The sequence below is a fragment of the Ranitomeya variabilis genome, chromosome 3 (assembly GCF_051348905.1).
Source record: "Ranitomeya variabilis isolate aRanVar5 chromosome 3, aRanVar5.hap1, whole genome shotgun sequence".
Taxonomy (NCBI): domain Eukaryota; kingdom Metazoa; phylum Chordata; class Amphibia; order Anura; family Dendrobatidae; genus Ranitomeya; species Ranitomeya variabilis.
Genome location: NC_135234.1, coordinates 88,795,320 through 88,819,642, shown reverse-complemented (window position 1 = coordinate 88,819,642; position 24,323 = coordinate 88,795,320). Strand labels below are relative to the sequence as shown.

The 24,323-nt window shown below is 43.5% G+C and overlaps 1 protein-coding gene across 1 annotated transcript in view; it reads left to right on the top strand.

Annotated features, from left to right (window-relative positions):
- Window positions 1–24,323, top strand: part of LOC143815283 (solute carrier family 13 member 2-like) — a 176,665-nt gene that overhangs the window by 82,843 nt on the left and 69,499 nt on the right. Inside the window, exons 2-3 of the mRNA XM_077294370.1 lie at window positions 4,814–4,942; window positions 6,960–7,096. Of these exons, the coding sequence (XP_077150485.1) occupies window positions 4,814–4,942; window positions 6,960–7,096 (266 nt within the window). The remainder of the gene's footprint in view (window positions 1–4,813; window positions 4,943–6,959; window positions 7,097–24,323) is intronic.

The following is a 24,323-nucleotide window of genomic DNA, read 5'->3' as shown; positions in this document are numbered from 1 at the left end:
ACTGACACTTCAGCATGCCTCAGCACAGGATAGTATGACAGAGCTGTCCATCACTGAGTCCCAGACACACTGAGCAGAGGAATCATGACAACCATGATAAACAGACCACTATCTTTAAGATTCAATGATAACTGGGTCTGTACCACAAAAATGGTTCCAATATTCAAAAAGGGGTAAAATCTGAGCCTGTAAATTATAGGCTGGCAAATTTAACCTCTATTGTGGGTAAAATCCTTGAGGGTTTTCTAAGCGATGCTTGAGTATCTCAATAAGAATAGGCTCATGACCCAGCGTCAACATGGGTTTGTGAGGGATCGGTCCTATCAAACTAATCTGATTGGCTTCTATGAGTAGGCAAGTTTCAGACTGGACCAGGGAAATGCAGTGGATGTTGTTTATATGGACTTTTCAAAGGTATTTGAGACGGTGCCACACAAAAGGTACATAAAATGAGAGTAATGGGACTAGGAAAAAATATGTCACTGGGTTAACAACTGCCTCAGTAATAGATAACATAGAGTGGTTATTATAGAAGCACTCCCATCAAAGTTTTTATCCTCTTAATATATTGCAATTGTAACACTATTGCTGGTGCCCCTGCATGATCCCTCTGCCTCCTTCATGCTGGGACACAAACATACCGCCCCGGCTGCACGGTGAGCACCCTGTTTCCTGCTCCCTTCTTTCTGTGTACGCCACACAGGCTTCCCGGCAGTGCGCAAGGTCCCCTACTTTTAAAGGGGAAGCGTGTGCAACTTGAAATAACCCCAGCCAATAGGTGGAAGGCATCTAGTATAAATGGCACCCTCCCCAGTTGGGAGATGCCTGATGCACCTAGGTTTTAGAGGAGGAAATTAGAAAAAAAATTGAACCAAAAAATGTGGTCAATTCTATACTTAATATCCCCCATCCTGGTATACATGGCCCCCTTATCTCTATCATGGTATTCAGGGCCCCCATCTCTGTCCTGGTATGCATGGCCCCATCTCCATCCTGGTATGCAGGTATCCATCCTTATCATGGTATGCAGGGCCTCCATGTCTGTCCTGGTATGCATGGCCCCAATCCCTATCCTGGTATGCATGGCCCCATCCTTATCCTGGTATGATTGGGCCTAACCTTATCCTGGTATGCAGGGACCCCATCTCTGTCCTTTTAGGCATGGCCCCATCCTTATCCTGTTATGATTGGTCCCAACCTTATCCTGGTGTGCATAGCCCCATCCTTATCCTGGTATGATTGACCCCAATCCCTATAGTGGTATTGGTACAGCAGAAAAAAAAAACATTCTTAGCTTCCCTGCGCGCCTACGCAGCGTCCTGCTCCGGTACCAGCAGCTGCTTTATACGTATAATCAGCACAAGGCAGTGACGTCATGCGCTGCTTACAAGCCGCCGAGGACAGCTGCCGGAATGCTCACTGTTCTGCACACCAGGATTGTGTGCGTGGAGCGCAGTGAGTGTTCATTGCTCTTTAGCGAGCACAATGTCCTGCAGCTGTTGGGCTTTCATGTGTACCGCTACTAAAGGGAAATGATTTTCATTGCATTCCACGCCTATGGGAGTGGAATGAAGTGAATATTCATTGCCTTAAGTAGCTGGCACACTCAAAAGCCGGGCACCTGCAAGAAATCGACTGCTGCAGATAACACTATGCTCGCTATTAAAGAGAAATTAATATTCACTCCATTCCACACCTCTTTAGATTAATTTCCCTTTCTACATAGATCTTAGAAGGATTCAGCTAGCCAGTTTTTAGCCCCTTTACCTCCAAGCCTGTTTTCACCTTCATGACCAGGCCAAATTTTACAATTCTGACCAGTGTCACTTTATGTGGTAATAACTCTGGAACACTTCAATGGATCTCACTGATTCCGAGACCGTTTTATCATGACATATAGTAAGTAGTTCATGATAGTGTAAAAATTTGTTTAATTTGACTTGCATTTATGTGTGCAAAAGTTGGAAATTTGGCAAAGATTTGGAACATTTAGCAATTTTAAAACTTTCAAGTTTTATGCCCTTAAACCAAAGAGTTGTGTCACACAAAATAATTTATAAATAACATTTACCACATACCTACTTTACATCAGCACATTTTTAAAACATTTTTTGTTTTGTTAGAGAATTAGAAGGGTTAAAAGTTGACCAGCAATGTCTCATTTTTTTTCCAACAAAATAAATAGGTAATAGGAATAATTAACAACATTCCAAAAACTGCACCCCTCAAGGTGCTCAAAACCATTCAAGAAATGTATTAACCCTTCAGGTGCTTCACATGAATTTTTAGAATGTAGATGGAAAAAATGAACATTTAACTTTTTTCACAAAAATTTACCTTTAGAACCAATTTTTTTTTTAATTTTCACAAGGGTAACAGTAGAAATTGGACCACAATACTTGTAGTGCAATTTCTTCTGACCACGCTGATACCCCAATGTGTCTGGAATCGAGAGTGGACGCCATGTCGTGTTTGGGGAGCCCCAGATGTTTCCAAGCAGTGGAAACCCAAAGAATGTATCTAGATGTGTGGTGAGCACCAGCTGCTTCACAGAAGTTTATAATATTGAGCTGAGAAAATAAAAATCACATTTTCTCACAAAAATGCTATTTAAACCCCAATTTTTTTTTATTTTCATTAGGGTACTAGGAGAAATTGCACCAAACAATTTGTTGTGCACTTTCTCCTGAGTATGGTGATATGTGTGAGAAAACTGTTTGGGTGCATGGCAGGGCTTGAAAGGAAAGGAGCGCCATTTGACTTCATGCAGAATTTGCTGGAATCATTAGCTGACGCCATGTCCCGTTTGGAGAGCCCTTGATGTGTCTAAACAGTGGAAACCCCCACAGGTGACTCTCTTTTGGAAACTAGACCCTTCAAGCAATGTATCTAGATGTATAGTGAGCACTTTGAACCCCCAGGTTCTTCTCAGAAGTTTATAACATTGACCTGTGAAAATAAAAAAATCAATTTTTTTCCCCACAAAAATGTTCTTTTGGCCCCATTTTTTATTTTCACAAGGGTAACAGGAGAAAATAGACCACAGAATTTGTTTTGTGTAATTTCTCCTAAGTACACCGATATCTCATATGTGGGGGGAAAACTACTGTTTGGGCACATGGCAGGGCTTAGAAAGGAAGGAGTGACATTTTGGAATGCAGACTTTGATGGAATGGTCTGGGGGTGTCATGTCGTGTTTGGAGAGCCCCTGATGTGCCTATACAGTGGAAACCCCCACAAGTGACCCTATTTGGAAACTAGACCCACCCCAAGGAATTTATCTAGATGTGTAGTGAGCACCTTGAACCCCTTGGTGCTTAACAGAATATTATAACATTGATCTGTGAAAATAAAAAAAAAGAATTATCCCACAAAAATGTTTGTTTTTTTTAGCCCCAAATGGTTGCAATTTTCACAATGATAACAGTAGAAAATGGACCCCAAAATGTATTAAATTTTTTATGCTTACACAGATACCCCATATGTGGTCGAACACTATTTTTGGGGCACAGTGCACATCTCAGAAGGAAAGGAGCATCATACTGGGGTTCAGATTTTGCTGGAATGGTTTGAGAGTACCATGTCACATTGGCAGAGCCCATGAGGTGTCAGAATAGCAGAAACCCCACAATATGTGACCTTATTTTGCAAACTACACCCCCGAATGAATTAATCTAGGGGAGCAGTGATCATATTGACACCACATGTGCCTTACAGAATTGTATACTATTGGGTGGTGAAGAAAGAATAATTTCATTTTTACCACTAAAATATTGTTATAGCCTCAAGTTTTTAATTTTTCTAAAGGCTAATATGAAAAAATGAACCTCAGGTTGTTGTAAAAATTTCTCCTTAGTGTGCCCATGAGAGACCTGAACAGCAGAACCCCTATAAATGACCCTATTTTGCAAACTACACTTCTCAATGAATTCATCTAGGGGTGCAGCGATTATATTGACACCACAGGTGTGTCATAGAATTTTTTACCATTGTGCAGTGAAGAAAAAATAATTACATTTTTACCACGAAAATGATGTTTTAGCCCGATTTTACATTTTCACATGGGGAAATGGATAAAAATGGCACCAAAATCTGTCCCATAATTTCTGCTGAATGTGTCAATACCCCATATGTGGCTGTACTGTATTGTACTGCTTAGTAGTGATGAACGAGTATACTCGTTGCTCGGGTTTTCCTGAGCACGCTCGGGTGGTCTCCGAGTATTTGTGAGTGCTAGGAGATTTAGTTTTTGTCGACGCACCTGCATGATTTGCGGCTGCTAGACAGCTTGAATACATGTGGGGATTCCCTAGCAACCAGTCAACCCCCACATGTACTCAGGCTGGCTAGCAGCCATAAATCATGCAGCTGCGTCCACAAAAACTAAATCTCCGAGCACTCACAAATACCCGAAAACCCAAGCAACGAGTATACTCGCTCATCACTACTGCTTAGCCATATGGGGAGAGAGGGAGCACTATTTGGAGCGCAGATTTTTCCAGTTTGCTACATGGGTTGCATTTTTTTTGTAGGAAATACAAATAAAGTTATTCAATTGAATGAATAATTAGGTGCTATCATACCTTTATTTTAGTGTTTGGAATTAATGATTCAAAAATTGTTTTTTTTTCTCCCAAAATTGCATGGTCTATTGGCTGCAGCCTAATGAAAAGCTAAAAGTCACAGTCAGTGGAGTAATGGTCCACTGATCATGAGCTGATAGTTGACGATGCTTGATCATCACTTGTTCTTTTTAGATGGGATTTCATTTTTTTAGGATTGTAATCATGATTTTTATTCATTTTTTATACAGGAAGCAAGCTGTGGCTATGTGATCATTATAATGGCTCTCTTCTGGTGCACAGAAGCTCTCCCATTGGCTGTTACTGCTCTCTTCCCAGTGGTGTTATTTCCAATGATGGGTATCATGGACTCAACAGCGGTAAATTGCTTTCTTTCATGTTATCTACTATTACACACATAGTATATGGCTGGTAGCCTAGCCTGACTGGTTCCAAGCATTCTAGACCTTCTGCCGTTCAAGCACATCTTACATTTTATTTGCTGTGCAACTAACCATCACCTTCTCCCACTGGAAAGGAGAGCCTTGGTTGCTGGCCCATTAGTTGTCTGCTAACTGTACAGTATCAACCTTTGAATCGCTCTGTGTGACTGCAGATTTATGAATCCCCCCAGCACATGCACTGTGTGCTGCGGGGATTTGCCAATTTCTGACCCGGGACCGGAGAGTATGTATGCGTTATACATACTCCTGGCCAGTGGGTGCGGCCTCAGCGCAATACACTTGAATGGAGCGAGGCCACTCCCACGAGATGGGTTCTGGTCGGCAGTATGTATAACTCATACATACCCTCTGGTCCCAGGTCAGAAACCAGTGAATCCGTGCAGCATACAGTGCATACGCTGGGGAGATTCACAAGTGTGCAGTCACAAAGAGTGACTGCAGACTTATCGTTTGGACATTTAAGATTATAAAAAGCAACTCATGCCATGATTACTTTTTAAGAGTAGGTGTTAGGCTCAACAGGTAAGGTGGATCCTCTAAGCCTCAAGTCTTGGTGGCCACACAGACCTTAGGCATTGATGCAGGTGTAAGGGGGAGAAACTAACCAGGTTTGCCTCATCTGTAACGGGTCCAGAACCGTCGGGTCTGTCACCTTGGATACAGGGGGAGAGCTTGGGGCATCAGAGTGTTCCCTGTGCTAAAGAGAAGGGGCGTGGCTATGCAGACAGTTAATGCACGTGCAGAAATTCAAATAGATCAGGCAGGAACGGCGCACGCGAGAGAGTCCTGTCAGAAAAGATGAGCTGTGAGGCGACGGTGCTGCACTGACTGGAGCCGAGGATGAGAGGACACGCTGACAGGAGTTGACAGACGGGGTCCCACTGACACACCAGAGATACTGCTGTCCATGCTAACATCGCTGTACCCGCTTACATCACGGACATTTACGAGACTGCTGACGCAGCTGACTATGTTAACAAATTCGTCCTGGCCGGTGACCATGAGAGGCAAGGTCTGTGTGCGGGATACAGGCGCTGAACAGTACAGCACAGCGGACTGGGCTGGCCATGCGGGACAGTGTCCTAGGCCCTGCTAGTGTAAGGGCTCTCACCGCTGAGAGAAGAGATTATTCCCCTTCCTTCTTTCATCCGTTGAGGCCAGTGCCTGTGCTGGAGCCCCAGACTATCACCGCCATTATCAAGAGAGGGGGAGGACACCACCTTCGCCGGGACCACAACAGGACAACGCCATCGTCAGGACCACCAGAGAGCATCGACATCGTCAGGACCATTGAAGCACACCGTCAATGTCAGGGAAGTTTTCTCCTATTCTCGCCAGAACTGTAATAAATCCCCTTTGAGCATAATCTAACGGTCTCAGTTGCGGACTGGAGCACATCCGTGACATGGACAGCGAAAACTAGGCATGTTCAGGAATCTCAGGTACAGCAGAACAGATTAAGTGGAACCCAGCTGGGAAGAAAACAAGTAAAAATACAAACGCAAAAATTACAGATGGGGGAGCACACCAAACATAGGACTAGAGTCTCAATCTCAAGACACAGGTGTATGTATAAATGGGCCTTAAATAAGTCTAAGTAGATTATGTTATTGATCCACTCTGGGCAACCTGCAAAACCTGACGTGGAGTCAAACAGAGGACAATGGACCCTGGGGATGGAAAAGGAGTCCAGGATATGGGGGCTTATACTTACAGTATATTTAAATATACATTTTTTTTTCATTCTTATATATAATTTTTTTGCACTTTTACATGGCTTATACTTTATTTTTGGATGTGGAAAGGTGAGGGCATTATTATAATTTTCACATCAGGCAGCAGAAATGCTAGAATTTGCCCTGTAGAAGCTTATTAATTTGATTTTGAGAAATCTCATCATTTAAAATAACCAGTTTATCTTTTTTTATTTCAGGCTTGCAGTCAATATCTTAAAGATACCAACATGTTATTTATTGGAGGGATACTAGTGGCAATCTCAGTTGAAAGGTGGAATTTGCATAAGAGGATAGCCCTGAGGGTGTTGCTGATCGTGGGAGTCAAACCTGCTCTGTGAGTTTATGTCCTATGGTATTTGTTTGTGATTTGAAATTATGCACTATACTGACTAACGCATGAGGACTCATACACATTACACCTACAGGAGCCTTTATGGCATCTCTATGTATAAATACAGTTTTAATCCCCCTTTTCAGATACTGTAGAACAGCATCTACTCTTGTGGAAAGGCTTTTTACAATAATTTGGAGTGTTGAACAAGACGGCAAAAGTCTCAATCTCATTTTTAGTTCCTTCCAAAAGGTGTTTAATGAGGTTTAGGTCAAGGCTCTGTCACCAAAATCACCCACTCATGCCTTTATGGACCTTGCTTTGTACACTGGGGCACAGTCATGGGGAACAGAAAAGGACCTTCCGCAAACTGTTCTCACTAATTTGGAAGCATGCTATTATGCAAAATGTCTTGGCATGTTTAAGCATTAAGATTTCCATTCACATGAGGTCTTGGCCAACCAATGAAATAATTTTATCCCTCCACCACCAAACGTTACAGCTGGCACAAGAGAGCCAGGCAGGTAACGTTACTTTAGCTCCAATTTGTTTTATTTTACCAAGAGTAACAGGAGAAATTGGACCCCAAAGGTTGTTGTACAATTTGTTCTGAGTATGTGATACCCCATATGTGGGGGTAAACTACTATTTGGGAGCATGGCAGAGCACAGAAGGGAAGGAGCGCCATTTGAATTTTCATTGCAAAATTGACTGGAATTGAGATGGGACGCCATGCCGCGTTTGGAGAGCCCCTGATGTGCCTAAACATTTAAACCCCCTACAAGTGACACCATTTTGCAAAGTAGACCCCCTAAGGAACTTATCTAGATGTGTGGTGAGCACTTTGACCCACCAAGTGCTTCACAAAAGTTTATAATGTAGAGCTGTAAAAATAAAAAATCATATTTTTTCACAAAAATGATTTTTCGCCCGCAATTTTTTATTTTCCCAAGGGTAACAGAAGAAATTGGATGACAAAATTTGTTGTGCAATTTGTCCTGAGTACGCCGATACTCCATAAGTGGGGGTAAACCACTATTTGGGTGCATGGCAGAGCTCGGAAGGGATGGAGCGTCATTTGATTTTCCAATGCAAAATTGACTGGATTTGAGATGGGACGCCATGCCGCGTTTGGAGAACCCCTGATGTGATTAAACATTGAAACCCCCCACAAGTGACCCCATATTGGAAACTAGACCCCCTAAGGAACTTATCTAGATGTGTTGTAAGAACTTTGAACCCCCAAGTGTTTCACTGAAGTTTATAACGCAGAGCCGTGAAAATAAAAATTCTTTTTTTTCCACAAAAATTATTTTTTAGCCCCCAGTTTTGTATTTTCCCAAGGGTAACAGGAGAAATTGGACCCCAAAAGTTGTTGTCCAATTTGTCCTGAGTATGCTGACACCCAATATGTGGGAGAAAACTACTGTTCGGGTGCATGGCAGAGCTTGGAAGGGAAGGAGCGCCGTTTTGAATGCAGACTTAGATGGAATGATCTGCAGGCGTCACATTGCGTTTGCAGAGCCCCTGATGTGCCTAAACAGTAGAAACCCCCCCCAAGTGACAACAAATTGGAAACTAGACCCCCCAAGGAACTTATCTAGATGTGTTGTGAGAACTTTGAACCCTCAAGTGTTTCACTACAGTTTATAACGCAGAGCCGTGAAAATAAAAATTCTTTTTTTTTCCACACAAATTATTTTTTAGCCCCCAGTTTTGTATTTTCCCAAGGGTAACAGGAGAAATTGAACCCCAAAAGATGTTGTCCAATTTGTCCTGAGTACGCTGATACCCCATATGTGGGGGGGAACCACCGTTTGGGCGAATGGCAGAGCTCAGAAGGGAAGGAGCTCCGTTTGGAATGCAGACAGATGGAATGGTCTGCAGGCATCACATTGCGTTTGCAGATCCCCTGATGTACCTAAACAGTAGAAACCCCCCACAAGTGACCCCATATTGGAAACTAGACCCCCCAAGGAACTTATCTGGATGTGTTGTGAGAACTTTGAACCCCCAGGTGTTTCACTACAGTTTAAAACAAAGAGCCGTGAAAATAAAAAATCATTTTTTTTCCACACAAATTATATATTAGCCCTCTGTTTTGTATTTTCCCAATGGTAACAAGAGAAATTGGACCCCAAAATTTGTTGTCCAATTTGTCCTGAGTATGCTGATACCCCAAATGTTGGGGTAAACCCCTGTTTGGGTGCACGGGAGAGCTTGGAAGTGAAGGAGCATTGTTTTACTTTTTCAACGCAGAATTGGCTGGAATTGAGATCGGACACCTTGTCGCGTTTAGAGAGCCCCTGATGTGCTTAAACAGTGGAAACCCCCCAATTCTAACTGAATCCCTAACCCAAACACACCCCTAACCCTAATCCCAACCCTAACCCTAACCACACCCCTAATACCAACCCTAATCCCAACCGTAAATGTAATCCAAACCCTAACTTTAGCCCCAACCCTAACCCTAACTTTAGCCCCAACCCTAACCCTAACTTTTGCCCCAACCCTAACTTTAGCCCCAACCCTAACCCTAACTTTAGCCCCAACCCTAACCCCAACTTTAACTGTAGCCCTAACCCTAACTTTAGCCCCAACCCTAACCCTAATGGGAAAATGGAAATAAATACATTTCTTAAAATTGTATTATTTTTCCCTAACTAAGGGGGCGATGATGGGGGGTTGGATTTACTTATAAAATTGGTTTTTTAGCAGATTTTTATGATTGGCAGCCGTCACACACTAAAAGATGCTCCACATTTTGAGAGCTATAATTCTTCCATAATTTGGTCCACAGAGTCATGTGAGGTCTTGTTTTTTGCAGGACGAGTTGACATTTTTATTGGTACCATTTTCGGCCATGTGACATTTTTTGATCGCTTTTTATTCTGATTTTTGTGAGATAGAATGAACAAAAACCAGCTATTCATGAATTTCTTTTGGGGGGCTTATACTGTTCTGCAGTTGGTAAAATTGATAAAGCAGTTTTATTCTTTGGGTCAGAACGATTATAGCGATACTTCATTTCTATCATTTTTTTATGTTTTGGCGCTTTTATAGCAAGCTGTGGCTATGTCATCATTATAATGGCTCTCTTCTGGTGCACAGAAGCTCTCCCATTAGCTGTTACTGCTCTCTTCCCAGTGGTGTTATTTCCAATGATGGGTATCATGGACTAAACAGCGGTAAATTGCTTTCTTTCATGTTATCTACTATTACACACATAGTATATGGCTGGTAGCCTAGCCTGACTGGTCCCAAGCATTCTAGACCTTCTGCCGTTCAAGCACATCTTACATTTTATTTGCTGTGCAACTAACCATCACCTTCTCCAGCTGGAGAGGAGAGCCTTGGTTGCTGGCCCATTAGTTGTCTGCTAACTGTACAGTATCAAAATTTGAATCGCTCTGTGTGACTGCAGATTTATGAATCCCCCCCAGCACATGCACTGTGCGCTGCGGGGATTTGCCAATTTCTGACCCGGGACCGGAGAGTATGTATGCGTTATACATACTCCTGGCCAGTGGGTGCGGCCTCAGCGCAATACACTTGAATGGAGCGAGGCCACTCCCACTAGATGGGTTCTGGTCGGCAGTATGTATAACTCATACATACCCTCTGGTCCCAGGTCAGAAACCAGTGAATCCGCGCAGCATACAGTGCATACGCTGGGGAGATTCACAAGTGTGCAGTCACAAAGAGTGACTGCAGACTTATCGTTTGGACATTTAAGATTATAAAAAGCCACTCATGCCATGATTACTTTTTAAGAGTAGGTGTTAGGCTCAACAGGTAACATGGATCCTCTAAGCCTCAGGTCTTGGTGGCCACACAGACCTTTGGCATTGATGCAGGTGTAAGGGGGAGAAACTAACCAGGTTTGCCTCATCTGTAACAGGTCCAGAACCGTTGGGTCTGTCACCTTGGATACAGGGGGGAGAGCTTGGGGTATCAGAGTGTTCCCTGTGCTAAAGAGAAGGGGCGTGGCTTTGCAGACAGTTAATGCACGTGCAGAAATTCAAATAGATCAGGCAGGAACGGCGCACGCGAGAGAGTCCTGTCAGAAAAGATGAGCTGTGAGGCGACTGTGCTGCACTGACTGGAGCTGAGGATGAGAGGACACGCTGACAGGAGTCGACAGACTGATTGTTGTGCAATTTGTCCTGAGTGCGCTGATACCCCATATGTGGGGGTAAACCACTGTTTGGGTGCATGGCAGAGCTCGGAAGAGAAGGAGCGCCGTTTGACTTTCCAATGCAAAATTGACTGGAATTGAGATGGGACGCCATGTCAAGTTTGGAGAGCCCCTGATGTGATTAAACATTGAAATACTCCACAAGTGACACCATTTTGGAAAGTAGACCCCCTAAGGAGCTTATCTAGATGTGTGGTGAGCACTTTGAACCCCCAAGTGTTTCACTACAGTTTATACCGCAGAACCGTGAAAATAAAAATTCTTTTTTTGTCCGCAAAAATAATTTTTTAGCCCCCAGTTTTGCATTTTCAAAAGGGTAACAGGAGAAATTGGACCCCAAAAGTTGTTGTACAATTTGTCCTTAGTATGCTGATACCCAATATGTGGGAGAAAACTACTGTTTGGGTGCATGGCAGAGCTTGGAAGGGAAGGAGCGCCGTTTTGAATGCAGACTTAGATGGAATGATCCGCAGGCGTCGCATTGCGTTTGCAGAGCCCCTGATGTGCCTAAACAGTAGAAACCCCCCACAAGTCACAACATATTGGAAACTAGACCCCCCAAGGAACTTATCTGGATGTGTTGTGAGAACTTTGAACCCCCAAGTGTTTCACTACAGTTTATAACGCAGAGCCGTGAAAATAAAAAATCATTTTTGTTCCACACAAATTATTTTTTAGCCCCCAGTTTTGTATTTTCCCAAGGGTAACAGGAGAAATTGAACCCCAAAAGTTGTTGTCCAATTTGTCCTGAGTACACTGATACCCCAAATGTTGGGGTATACCGCTGTTTGGGCGCACGGGAGAGCTCGGAAGTGAAGGAGCACTGTTTTACTTTTTCAACGCAGAATTGTCTGGAATTGAGATCGGACACCTTGTTGCGTTTGGAGAGCCCCTGATGTGCTTAAACAGTGGAAACCCCCCAATTCTAACTGAATCCCTAACCCAAACACACCCCTAACCCTAATCCCAACCCTAACCCTAACCACACCCCTAATACCAACCCTAATCCCAACCTTAAATGTAATCCAAACCCTAACTTTAGCCCTAACCGTAACTTTAGCCCCAACCCTAACTTTTGCCCCAACCCTAACTTTAGCCCCAACCCTAACCCTAACTTTAGCCCCAACCCTAACCCCAACTTTAACTGTAGCCCTAACCCTAACTTTAGCCCCAACCCTAACCCTAATGGGAAAATGGAAATAAATACATTTCTTAAAATTGTATTATTTTTCCCTAACTAAGGGGGTGATGATGGGGGGTTTGATTTACTTATAAAATGTTTTTTTTAGCGGATTTTTATGATTGGCAGCCGTCACACACTAAAAGATGCTCCACATTTTGAGAGCTATAATTCTTCCATATTTTGGTCCACAGAGTCATGTGAGGTCTTGTTTTTTGCAGGACGAGATGACATTTTTATTGGTACCATTTTCGGGCATGTGACATTTTTTGATCGCTTTTGATTTTGATTTTTGTGAGGTAGAATGAACAAAAACCAGCTATTCATGAATTTCTTTTGGGGGGGGGGGGCTTATACCGTTCTGCAGTTGGTAAAATTGATAAAGCAGTTTTATTCTTTGGGTCAGAACGATTATAGCGATACTTCATTTCTATCATTTTTTTATGTTTTGGCGCTTTTATACGATAAAAACTATTTTATATAAAAAATAATTATTTTTGCATCGCTTTATTCTGAGGACTATAACTTTTTACTTTTTTTCGTTGATGACGCTGTATGGTGGCTCATTTTTTTGTGGAACAAGATGACGTTTTCAGCGGTACCATGGTTATTTATATCCGTTTTTTTGATCGCGTGTTATTCCACTTTTTGTATAGCGGTATGATAATAAAGCGTCGTTTTTTTGCCTCGTCTTTTTTTTTTTTTTTACGGTGTTCACTGAAGAGGTTAACTAGTGGGACAGTTTTATAGGTCGGGTTGTCACGGACGCGGCGATACTAAATATGTGTACTTTTATTGTTTTTTCTTTATTTAGATAAAGAAATGCATTTATTGGAACAATATTTTTTTTTCTTTAGGAATTTTATTTCATGTTTTTTACACATGTAAATGTTTTTTTCTTTCACTTTTTACATTGCTCCGGGGGGGGGGGGACATCACTATATATATCACTGATCTGACATCTTGCAGTGCACTGTGTCAGATCAGCGATCACACAGGCACTGCAGGGAGGCTTCCCGCCGCCTGCTCTGAGCAGGCGCTTGAAAGCCACCTCCCTGCAGGACCCGGAAGGACCCCGCGGCCATTTTGGATCCGGGCCTGCAGGGAGGAGGAGGTAGGAGACTGTTGTGAATTAAACTTTTTGGCTCCCTCTTGTGGTCACTAGCGACATGACACTTTGATTTTCTTTCCCCGGCTTGGTACCCACCTGGTTCGTTAGTCTAGGGGTGTTGCTATTTAAACTCCCTGAATTCTCAGTCTGGTGCCTGGCATCGTTGTAATCAGTTCCTTTCTGTTTGCTCCTGTCTGCTGGTCCTGGTTCTTTGCAAAATAAGCTAAGTCCTGCTTCCTTATTTTTTGGTTATTTGCATTGCTCTTATTTTTGTCCAGCTTGTACTAAATGTGATTCCTGATATTGCTGGAAGCTCTAGGGGGCTGATATTCCCCCCCCCCCCCCGTGCCGTTAGACGGTTCGGGGGTTCTTGAATATTCAGCGTGGAAATTTTGATAGTGTTTTTGCTGACCGTATAAGTCATCTTCCTATATTCTGCTATTAGTCAGTGGGCCTCTCTTTGCTAAAACCTAGTTCATTCTTACGTTTGTCTTTTCTTCTTACCTCACCGTTATTATTTGTTGGGGGCTTGTATCCAACTTTTGGGGTCTTTTCTCTGGAGGCAAGAAAGGTCTATTGTTTCCCTTCTAGGGTTAGTTAGTTCTCCGGCTGGCGCGAGACGTCTAGAACCAACGTAGGTACGTTCCCCGGCTACTGCTATTTGTTGTGCTAGGATCAGGTATACGGTTAGCCTAGTTACCACTGCCCTATGAGCTGGTTTTTTGTGTGTGCAGACTTGGTAATAACCTCTGAGACCCTCTGCCATTGGGGTCATAACAGTATGCCAGGCCAAAAGTAATACTTAATGCATTGCAGAAGTGGCATTATAAGAAAGGAAATTCTGAGTTTGTTTTTTTTTTTCTTTCTTCCTCCCCTTTATCTCTGAGTGGCTTGAGCTTGCTGCAGACATGAATGTCCAGACTTTGATTACTATTGTGGATCAGCTTGCTGCTCGTGTGCAGGGCATTCAAGATTTTGTTACTTGTAGTCCTATGTCAGAACCTAAAATACCTATTCCTGAACTGTTCTCTGGAGACCGATTTAAGTTTAGGAATTTCAGGAATAATTGTAAATTGTTTCTATCTCTGAGACCTCGTTCGTCTGGAGACTCAGCTCAGCAAGTAAAAATTGTTATCTCTCTCTTGCGGGGCGACCCTCAGGATTGGGCCTTCTCGTTAGCGCCAGGAGATCCGGCATTGGCAAATATTGATGCGTTTTTTCTGGCACTCGGGTTGCTTTACGAGGAACCCAATCTTGAAATTCAGGCAGAAAAAGCTTTGCTGGCTATCTCTCAGGGCCAGGATGAAGCTGAAGTGTATTGCCAAAAATTTCGGAAATGGTCCGTGCTTACTCAGTGGAATGAGTGTGCTCTGGCCGCAAATTTCAGAAATGGCCTTTCTGAAGCCATTACGAATGTGATGGTGGGTTTCTCCATTCCTACATGTCTGAATGATTCCATGGCGCTGGCTATTCAAATTGACCGGCGTTTGCGGGAGCGAAAAGCCGCTAATCCTCTGGTGGTGTTGTCTGAACAAACACCTGATTTAATGCAATGTGGTAGAATTCAGACTAGAAATGAACGGAAAAATCATAGACGTCAGAATGGGTTGTGTTTTTACTGTGGTGATCCTACACATGTTATATCAGCATGCTCTAAACGCTTAACAAAGGTGGTTAGTCCTGTCGCCATTGGTAATTTGTAACCTAAATTTATTTTGTCTGTGACTTTAATTTGCTCATTGTCTTCCTACCCTGTTATGGCGTTTGTGGATTCAGGTGCTGCCCTGAGTCTTATGGATTTTTCATTTGCCAAACGCTGTGGTTTTGTTCTTGAGCCGTTGGTAAATCCTATCCCTCTTAGAGGTATTGATGCTACGCCATTGGCGGAAAATAAGCCGCAGTTTTGGACACAGGTAACCATGTGCATGACTCCTGAACATTGGGAGGTGATTCGTTTTCTGGTTCTGCATAAAATGCATGATTTGGTCGTTTTGGGTCTGCCATGGTTACAGACCCATAATCCAGTTTTGGATTGGAAGGCAATGTCTGTGTCAAGTTGGGGCTGTCAGGGAATTCATGGCGATTCCCTGCCGGTGTCTATTGCTTCCTCTACTCCTTCGGAAGTTCCTGAGTATTTGTCTGATTATCAAGATGTATTCAGTGAGTCCAGGTCCAGTGCTCTTCCTCCTCATAGGGACTGTGACTGCGCTATAGATTTGATTCCGGGTAGTAAATTTCCTAAGGGAAGATTATTTAATCTGTCTGTACCTGAGCATACCGCAATGCGTTCGTATATCAAGGAGTCTCTGGAGAAGGGGCATATTCGTCCATCCTCTTCCCCTCTTGGTGCGGGATTCTTTTTTGTGGCCAAGAAGGACGGATCTTTGAGACCTTGTATAGACTATCGGCTTCTGAATAAAATCACTGTTAAATTTCAGTATCCTTTGCCTTTGTTGTCGGACTTGTTTGCCCGGATTAAGGGTGCCAAGTGGTTCACCAAGATAGATCTTCGTGGTGCGTACAACCTTGTGCGCATTAAGCAGGGAGATGAATCGAAAACTGCATTTAATACGCCCGAAGGTCATTTTGAGTACTTGGTGATGCCTTTTGGGCTCTCTAATGCCCCTTCAGTGTTTCAGTCCTTTATGCATGATATTTTCCGGAAGTACCTGGATAAATTTATGATCGTTTATCTGGATGATATTCTGTTTTTTTCTGATGATTGGGACTCCCATGTAAAGCAGGTCAGGATGGTGTTTCAGGTTTTGCGTGAGAATGCTTTGTTTGTCAAGGGCTCAAAGTGTCTCTTTGGAGTGCAGAAGGTTCCCTTTTTGGGTTTTATTTTCTCCCCTTCTGCGGTGGAGATGGACCCAGTCAAGGTCCGAGCTATTCATGATTGGACTCAACCCACGTCAGTTAAGAGTCTTCAGAAGTTCTTGGGTTTTGCTAACTTCTACCGTCGTTTTATCGCTAACTTTTCTAGCGTTGTTAAATCTTTGACGGATATGACCAAGAAAGGTTCTGATGTTGCTAACTGGGCTCCTGCAGCCGTGGAAGCTTTCCAAGAGCTGAAGCGCCGGTTTACTTCGGCGCCTGTTTTGTGTCAGCCTGATGTCTCACTTCCCTTCCAGGTTGAAGTGGATGCTTCTGAGATCGGTGCAGGGGCCGTTTTGTCGCAGAGAGACCCTGGTTGCTCTATAATGAGACCATGTGCTTTTTTTTCTAGGAAGTTTTCGCCTGCTGAGCGGAACTATGATGTTGGCAATCGGGAGTTGTTGGCCATGAAGTGGGCATTTGAGGAGTGGCGTCATTGGCTCGAGGGTGCTAAGCATCGTGTGGTGGTCTTGACTGATCACAAAAATCTGATGTATCTCGAGTCTGCTAAACGCCTGAATCCTAGACAGGCCCGTTGGTCATTGTTTTTCTCCCGTTTTGACTTTGTGCTCTCGTACCTACCGGGTTCAAAGAATGTGAAGGCTGATGCTCTTTCTAGGAGCTTTGTGCCTGACTCTCCTGGAGTCTCAGAGCCAGCTGGTATTCTTAAAGAGGGAGTTATATTGTCGGCCATTTCTCCGGATTTGCGACGTGTGTTGCAGAGATTTCAGGCTGGTAGACCTGACTCTTGTCCACCTGACAGACTGTTTGTTCCTGATAAATGGACCAGCAGAGTCATTTCCGAGGTTCATTCCTCGGTGTTGGCAGGGCATCCGGGGATTTTTGGCACCAGAGATTTGGTGGCTAGGTCCTTTTGGTGGCCTTCCTTGTCACGGGATGTGCGGTCGTTTGTGCAGTCCTGTGGGACTTGTGCTCGAGCTAAGCCTTGCTGTTCTCGTGCCAGCGGGTTGCTCTTGCCCTTGCCTGTCCCGAAGAGGCCTTGGACACACATTTCCATGGATTTCATTTCAGATCTTCCTGTGTCTCAGGGCATGTCTGTCATCTGGGTGGTATGTGATGGTTTTTCCAAGATGGTCCATTTGGTGTCCTTGCCTAAGCTGCCTTCCTCTTCCGATCTGGTTCCTTTATTCTTTCAGAATGTGGTTCGTTTGCACGGCATTCCTGAGAATATCGTGTCTGACAGAGGATCCCAGTTTGTTTCCAGGTTCTGGCGATCCTTTTGTGCTAAGATGGGCATTGATTTGTCGTTTTCATCTGCCTTTCATCCTCAGACTAATGGCCAAACTGAGCGAACAAATCAGACTCTAGAGGCTTATTTGAGGTGTTTTGTTTCTGCAGATCAGGATGATTGGGTGACCTTCCTGCTATTGGCTGAGTTTGCCCTTAATAATCGGGCTAGTTCCGCTACTTTGGTTTCGCCATTTTTCTGCAACTCTGGTTTTCATCCTCGTTTTTCCTCGGGACATGTTGAGCCCTCTGACTGTCCTGGGGTAGATTCTGTGGTGGATAGGTTGCAGCGGATTTGGAATCATGTGGTGGACAACTTAAAGTTGTCACAGGAGAAGGCTCAGCGTTTTGCCAACCGCCGCCGTGGTGTGGGTCCCCGACTTCGCGTTGGGGATTTGGTGTGGCTGTCTTCTCGGTTTGTTCCTATGAAGGTCTCCTCTCCTAAATTTAAGCCTCGCTTCATCGGTCCTTATAAGATTTTGGAAATCCTTAATCCAGTGTCCTTTCGCTTGGATCTTCCGGTGTCGTTTGCCATTCACAACGTGTTCCATAGGTCTTTGTTGCGGCGGTACGTTGTGCCGGTGGTTCCTTCTGTTGAGCCTCCTGCTCCGGTGTTGGTTGAGGGCGAGTTGGAGTACGTGGTGGAGAAGATCTTGGATTCTCGTCTCTCCAGACGGAGGCTTCAGTATCTGGTCAAGTGGAAGGGCTATGGTCAGGAGGATAATTCCTGGGTGGTCGCCTCTGATGTTCATGCGGCCGATTTGGTTCGTGCCTTTCACGCTGCTCATCCTGATCGCCCTGGTGGTCTTGGTGAGGGTTCGGTGACCCCTCCTTAAGGGGGGGGTACTGTTGTGAATTAAACTTTTTGGCTCCCTCTTGTGGTCACTAGCGACATGACACTTTGATTTTCTTTCCCCGGCTTGGTACCCACCTGGTTCGTTAGTCCAGGGGTGTTGCTATTTAAACTCCCTGGATTCTCAGTCTGGTGCCTGGCATCGTTGTAATCAGTTCCTTTCTGTTTGCTCCTGTCTGCTGGTCCTGGTTCTTTGCAAAATAAGCTAAGTCCTGCTTCCTTATTTTTTTGTTATTTGCATTGCTCTTATTTTTGTCTAGCTTGTACTAAATGTGATTCCTGATATTGCTGGAAGCTCTAGGGGGCTGATATTCCCCCCCCCCCGTGCCGTTAGACGGTTCGGGGGTTCTTGAATATTCAGCGTGGAAATTTTGATAGTGTTTTTGCTGACCGTATAAGTCATCTTCCTATATTCTGCTATTAGTCAGTGGGCCTCTCTTTGCTAAAACCTAGTTCATTCTTACGTTTGTCTTTTCTTCTTACCTCACCGTTATTATTTGTTGGGGGCTTGTATCCAACTTTTGGGGTCTTTTCTCTGGAGGCAAGAAAGGTCTATTGTTTCCCTTCTAGGGTTAGTTAGTTCTCCGGCTGGCGCGAGACGTCTAGAACCAACGTAGGTACGTTCCCCGGCTACTGCTATTTGTTGTGCTAGGATCAGGTATACGGTTAGCCTAGTTACCACTGCCCTATGAGCTGGTTTTTTGTGTGTGCAGACTTTGTAATAACCTCTGAGACCCTCTGCCATTGGGGTCATAACAGGAGACCCTCGGAGCAACGCGATCACATCGCGTTGCTCCGAGAGTTTCAGGGAAGCACCCAAGGAGCCCCCTCCCTGCGCAATGCTTCCCTGTGCCGCTGGAACACTGCGATCATCTTTGATCGCAGCGTTCCGGGGGTTAATGTGTCAGGAGCGGTCCGTGACCACTCCTGGCACATAGTGCTGGATGTCAGCTGCGATAGTCGGCTGACACCCGGCCGTGATCTGCCGCGCTCCCACCGTGAGCGCGGCTGATCGTGCTGACGTACTGTTCCGTCCATGGGAAGTAGGGCCCACCCCGCTTGGACGGAATAGTATGTCCAATGGCAGAAAGGGGTTAATATATAAGAGTCAATAGTATTATAGGAAAATATTTAGAATTGAGAGTCCTCAGTGGTTGATCCCTTTTAATGGCTAACTGAAAAGATGGTAACAAATTGCGAGCTTTCGAGACTCCTCAGGCCTCTTCATCAGGCATAGACTAATACAAGTGGTACCACTTTCTGAAGATGGCAATCCACTAATTTGGACAGATCTGTCCAAATTAGTGGATTGCCATCTTCAGAAAGTGGTACCACATTTCCCGGCATATTTGAAGGACAGTGCCCATATTTTAAAAAGCCTGGAGACAATTAAATGGGAAGATCACTATATTCTCGGCACGTTAGACATTGCTTCCCTTTATACAGTGATTGATCACAGCAAGGGCTGTGACGCTGCTAAATATTTTTTAAATAAATATTCAGTTATTCCTGGAGAACAAATTAATTTTTTAGGCGAATGCATGCATTATATTTTAACTCACAATTATTTTATGTATCAGGACAATTATTACTCCCAGCAGTGGGGTACTGCTATGGGGACCAGGTTCGCGCCCAGTTACGCTAACCTGTACGTCGGTAAGTGGGAGGAAACCTTCGTGTACTCACAGGGGGGCGTGCTGCGCGCGGACCTGGTCCTCTGGCAACGATTCATTGACGATGTGATTTTTATGTGGTCAGGGGGGCAGGAGGCCCTGAACCGGTTTTTAATTAATTTAAATAAAAATGAATTCTTTTTAAATTTTACAAGTAACACCAGCGCACATCAAATTAATTTTTTAGATTTGACTATTTTTATTGAGGAGGGTACTATTCAAACGCGAACCTTTAATAAACCGACAGACACTAATAGCTTTATCCCGTTAAACAGTTGTCATCTCCCACAATGGCTCCTGAACATCCCAAAAAGCCAATATATGCGATTAAACAGGAATTGTTCCAAGCCGCAGGAATTTGAGGATGAAGCGGAAGTCCTAACCAACAAATTTTTGGAAAAGGGGTATAGCCTAGATGTGTTGAAGGAATCCAGGGATGCAGCACTTTTGAAACCACGTCAGGAATTGATAAATCCTACTCCTAAATTAAAAAATGACAATCTGGATTGTATCCCAATAATCACCCAGTTCAATGCAAATTCAAACATCCTGCGGAGAATAGTGAGAAAACACTGGCATTTATTGAAAAAAGATAAGATTCTGGGGGGCAGTATTACAGAAGTACCTCGCTTTATTTATAGGAAAAGCCGTAATTTAGGTGCATACATTGCTCCGACAGTGCAAAATAAATCAGTACCCATTCAAACTACTCTCTCACGGAATGTTTTAAAAGGTTTTTTCCCTTGTAAAAAATGCAACATGTGTAAAAAAACTCAAACAGATAAACAACAGAAGATTGGTAACACCGAATTGAGAATTGAAGAATTCATAACTTGTTCATCTACAGGGGTTATCTATACCATCACATGCCCCTGTAATAAAATATACGTTGGACGCACTAAAAGATCCTTGCGGGTTCGAATAAACGAACATATTCGGAATATTGATAGTAAATTCCTGGGTCACCCACTCTCGAAGCATTTTATTGAGCAACATGAGGGAAAAGCACAAAGCATGAAGATTACGGGAATTGAAAGAATACATCCGCATTGGAGAGGAGGAAGTTTCATCAAATCTATGTCAAGATCAGAAACCAAATGGATTTTTACCTTGGACACTATTATCCCTAAGGGTTTGAACTGTGGGATAGAACTTTTTGGGTTCCAATAACTATTGGTACGGCTGGTGTCTATATAAGGACCGTTATGTGGAGGTATGGACCATACCTGAGGAAGGAGACAGACGTCTCCGAAACGCGTTGTCTATTCTTTTGGTCCATATCGCCATCCGTACCTTACCCCTCGTCACGTGCGCAGTCACGTTGCATACTACGGCTCACAGGTCCTGCGCAGGCGCCGATTGCACTACCCGCACCGGAGGGGGATTTGAGTTGCCTCCAAGTTATTGCCGCGCTGTCTATGGGGGTATAACGTCCTGTCACCAGTCCAGGCAGCGAAGCGGCATCCTGAGGACTTTCTATAGCAGCGGATCCCCATTCAGGATCGTCATCACTTCCCTTATGGACTCGTGTTAAGGGTAAGAACTGAGCATTTCTTTTGACCACGCATGCGTGCTGGCCCGTTTGCTGTTATATTGGACTTCAAGTATACTAATATAGCTCTCAGCTTATACTATTCCTCCCTTTTTTTATTATTGTGGGAAATTTGTGCCAACAGGCAGTTATACCAGCGCAGGTACTGATGTATACATCTTTATGTAAACATCTATTTTACACAAAGTTCAGGGACTCATTCAAACCATCCAGTTTTACTGTACCCAAAGTAACGATCCATTTAAGCTCACGTCTGACCAGGAGCTGTTTGATGTTCCCACTTCTTTTACCAGTGTGGACCTTATCAATCCCTCTAGCCATAAATCCCTTAGGATCACAGTTGTGAACAGCTCTAAAATGTCTAGGGATGGTCATTAACTCAGAGGGGTTGGCCTCTGAATGTAAGCCCTACATAAATTAGTGGGCAGCTACACGTGGCGTAGTATATAACATTCATACTACTACAGGAGATATGCTCCCTAATTTGAAAATTGTTTCTTACCGTCTGCAGAGTGAAATGAAGTGTTGCAGTTATTGAGTCAGAAGAATGTTGTCAACTTTTATGCATTATGAGACTCTCAATACTTGGTGACGCCGATCTGTAACTTTATATGATGTCCACTTTGTGGCTGAGTTGCTGGTGTTCCTTATTGCTTTCACTTCTTAATAATTAAGAGTTGTGTTCCTACAATTTTCTCCATATAGTGTATGTACAACTTACCTTCTATTCATTTTATGGGGTTGTCTGATTCAAAAAATATGCAAATAATATATTAGATAATTTAGAGTACAGTAAATTAACCAGCAATTAACCATCCAGGCCAGACAGTTGCTACAAAGAGCATCTTTTGCACTTGAGGACCTTGTATATGAAACATTAATGAGAATCTGTCTGTCACCAGAAAAAAACGCTATTAACCTGCAGATATTGGATTACACTGCGTGCAGAATTATTAGGCAAGTTTGTATTATTTTTATCATTGATCAACAACTATGTTCTCAATCAACCCAAAAGACTCATAAATATCAAAGCTTAATATTTTTGGAACTTGGAGAGGGTTTTTTTTATTTGGCTATCTTAGGAGGATATCTGTTTGTGCAGGTAACTATTACTGTGCAGAATTATTAGGCAACTTAATAAAAACCAAATATATTCCCATCTCACTTGTTTATTTTCACCAGGTAAACCAATATAACTACAAAATTTAAAAATAAATATTTCTGACATGCAAATACAAAGCCAAAATAAATTAGTGACCAATATAGCCACCTTTCTTTATGATGACACTCACCAGCCTCCATCCATAGATTCTGTCAGTTGCTTGATCTGTTTACGATCAACATTGCGTGCAGCAGCCACCACAGCCTCCCAGACACTGTTCCGAGACGTGGACTGTTTTCCCTCCCTGTAGATCTCACATTTTATGAGGGACCACAGGTTCTCTATGGGGTTCAGATCAGGTGAACAAGGGGGCCATATCATTATTTTTTCTTCTTTGAGACTTTTACTGACCAGCCACGCTGTGGAGTAGTTGGAGGCATGTGATTGTCCTGAATGAAAATCTTGTTTTTCTTGAACGATACCGACTTCTTCCTGTACCACTGCTTGAAGAAGTTGTCTTCCAGAAACTGGCAGTAGGTCTGGGAGTTGAGCTTCACTCCATCCTCAACCCAAAAAGGTCCCACAAGTTCATCTTTGATGATACCAGCCCATATCAGTACCCCACCTCCACCTTGCTGGCATCTGAGTCGGAGTGGAGGTCTCTGCCCTTTACTGATCCAGCCTCTGGCTCACCCATCTGGCCCATCAAGAGTCACTCTCATTTCATCAGTCCAGAAAACCTTTGAAAATTCAGTCTTAAGATATTTCTTGGCCCAGTCTTGATGTTTTATCTTATGTTTCTTGTTCAAAAGTGGTCGTTTTTCAGCCTTCCTTACCTTGGCCATGTCCCTGAGTATCACACACCTTGTGCTTTTTGATACTCCAGTAACATTGCAGCTCTGAAATATGGCACAACTGGGGGCAAATGGCATCTTGGCAGCTTCACGCTTGATTTTCCTCGATTCATGGGCAGTTATTTTGCGCCTTTTTTGTCCAACACGCTTCTTGCGACCCTGTTGGCTATTTGCCATGAAACGCTTGATTGTTCGGTGATCACGCTTCAAAAGTTTGGCAATTTCAACACTGCTGCAACCCTCTGCAAGACATCTCACAATTTTGAACTTTTCAGAGCCCGTCAAATCTCTCTTCTGACCCATTTTGCCAAAGGAAAGGAAGTTGCCTAATAATTAAGCACACCTTATATAGGATGTTGATATCATTAGACAACACCCCTCCTCATTGCAGAGATGCGCATCACCTGATTTACTTAATTGGTAGTTGGCTCTCAAGCCTGAACAGCTTGGAGTAGGACAACATGTATAAAAAGTATCATGTGATCCAAAAAACAGCTTGCCTAATAATTCTGCACGCAGTGTAATCTGCAGGTAACCTGCCCAGTGCCTGTACTCAGCAGAATGTTGCGGGGAGAAAATTGACTT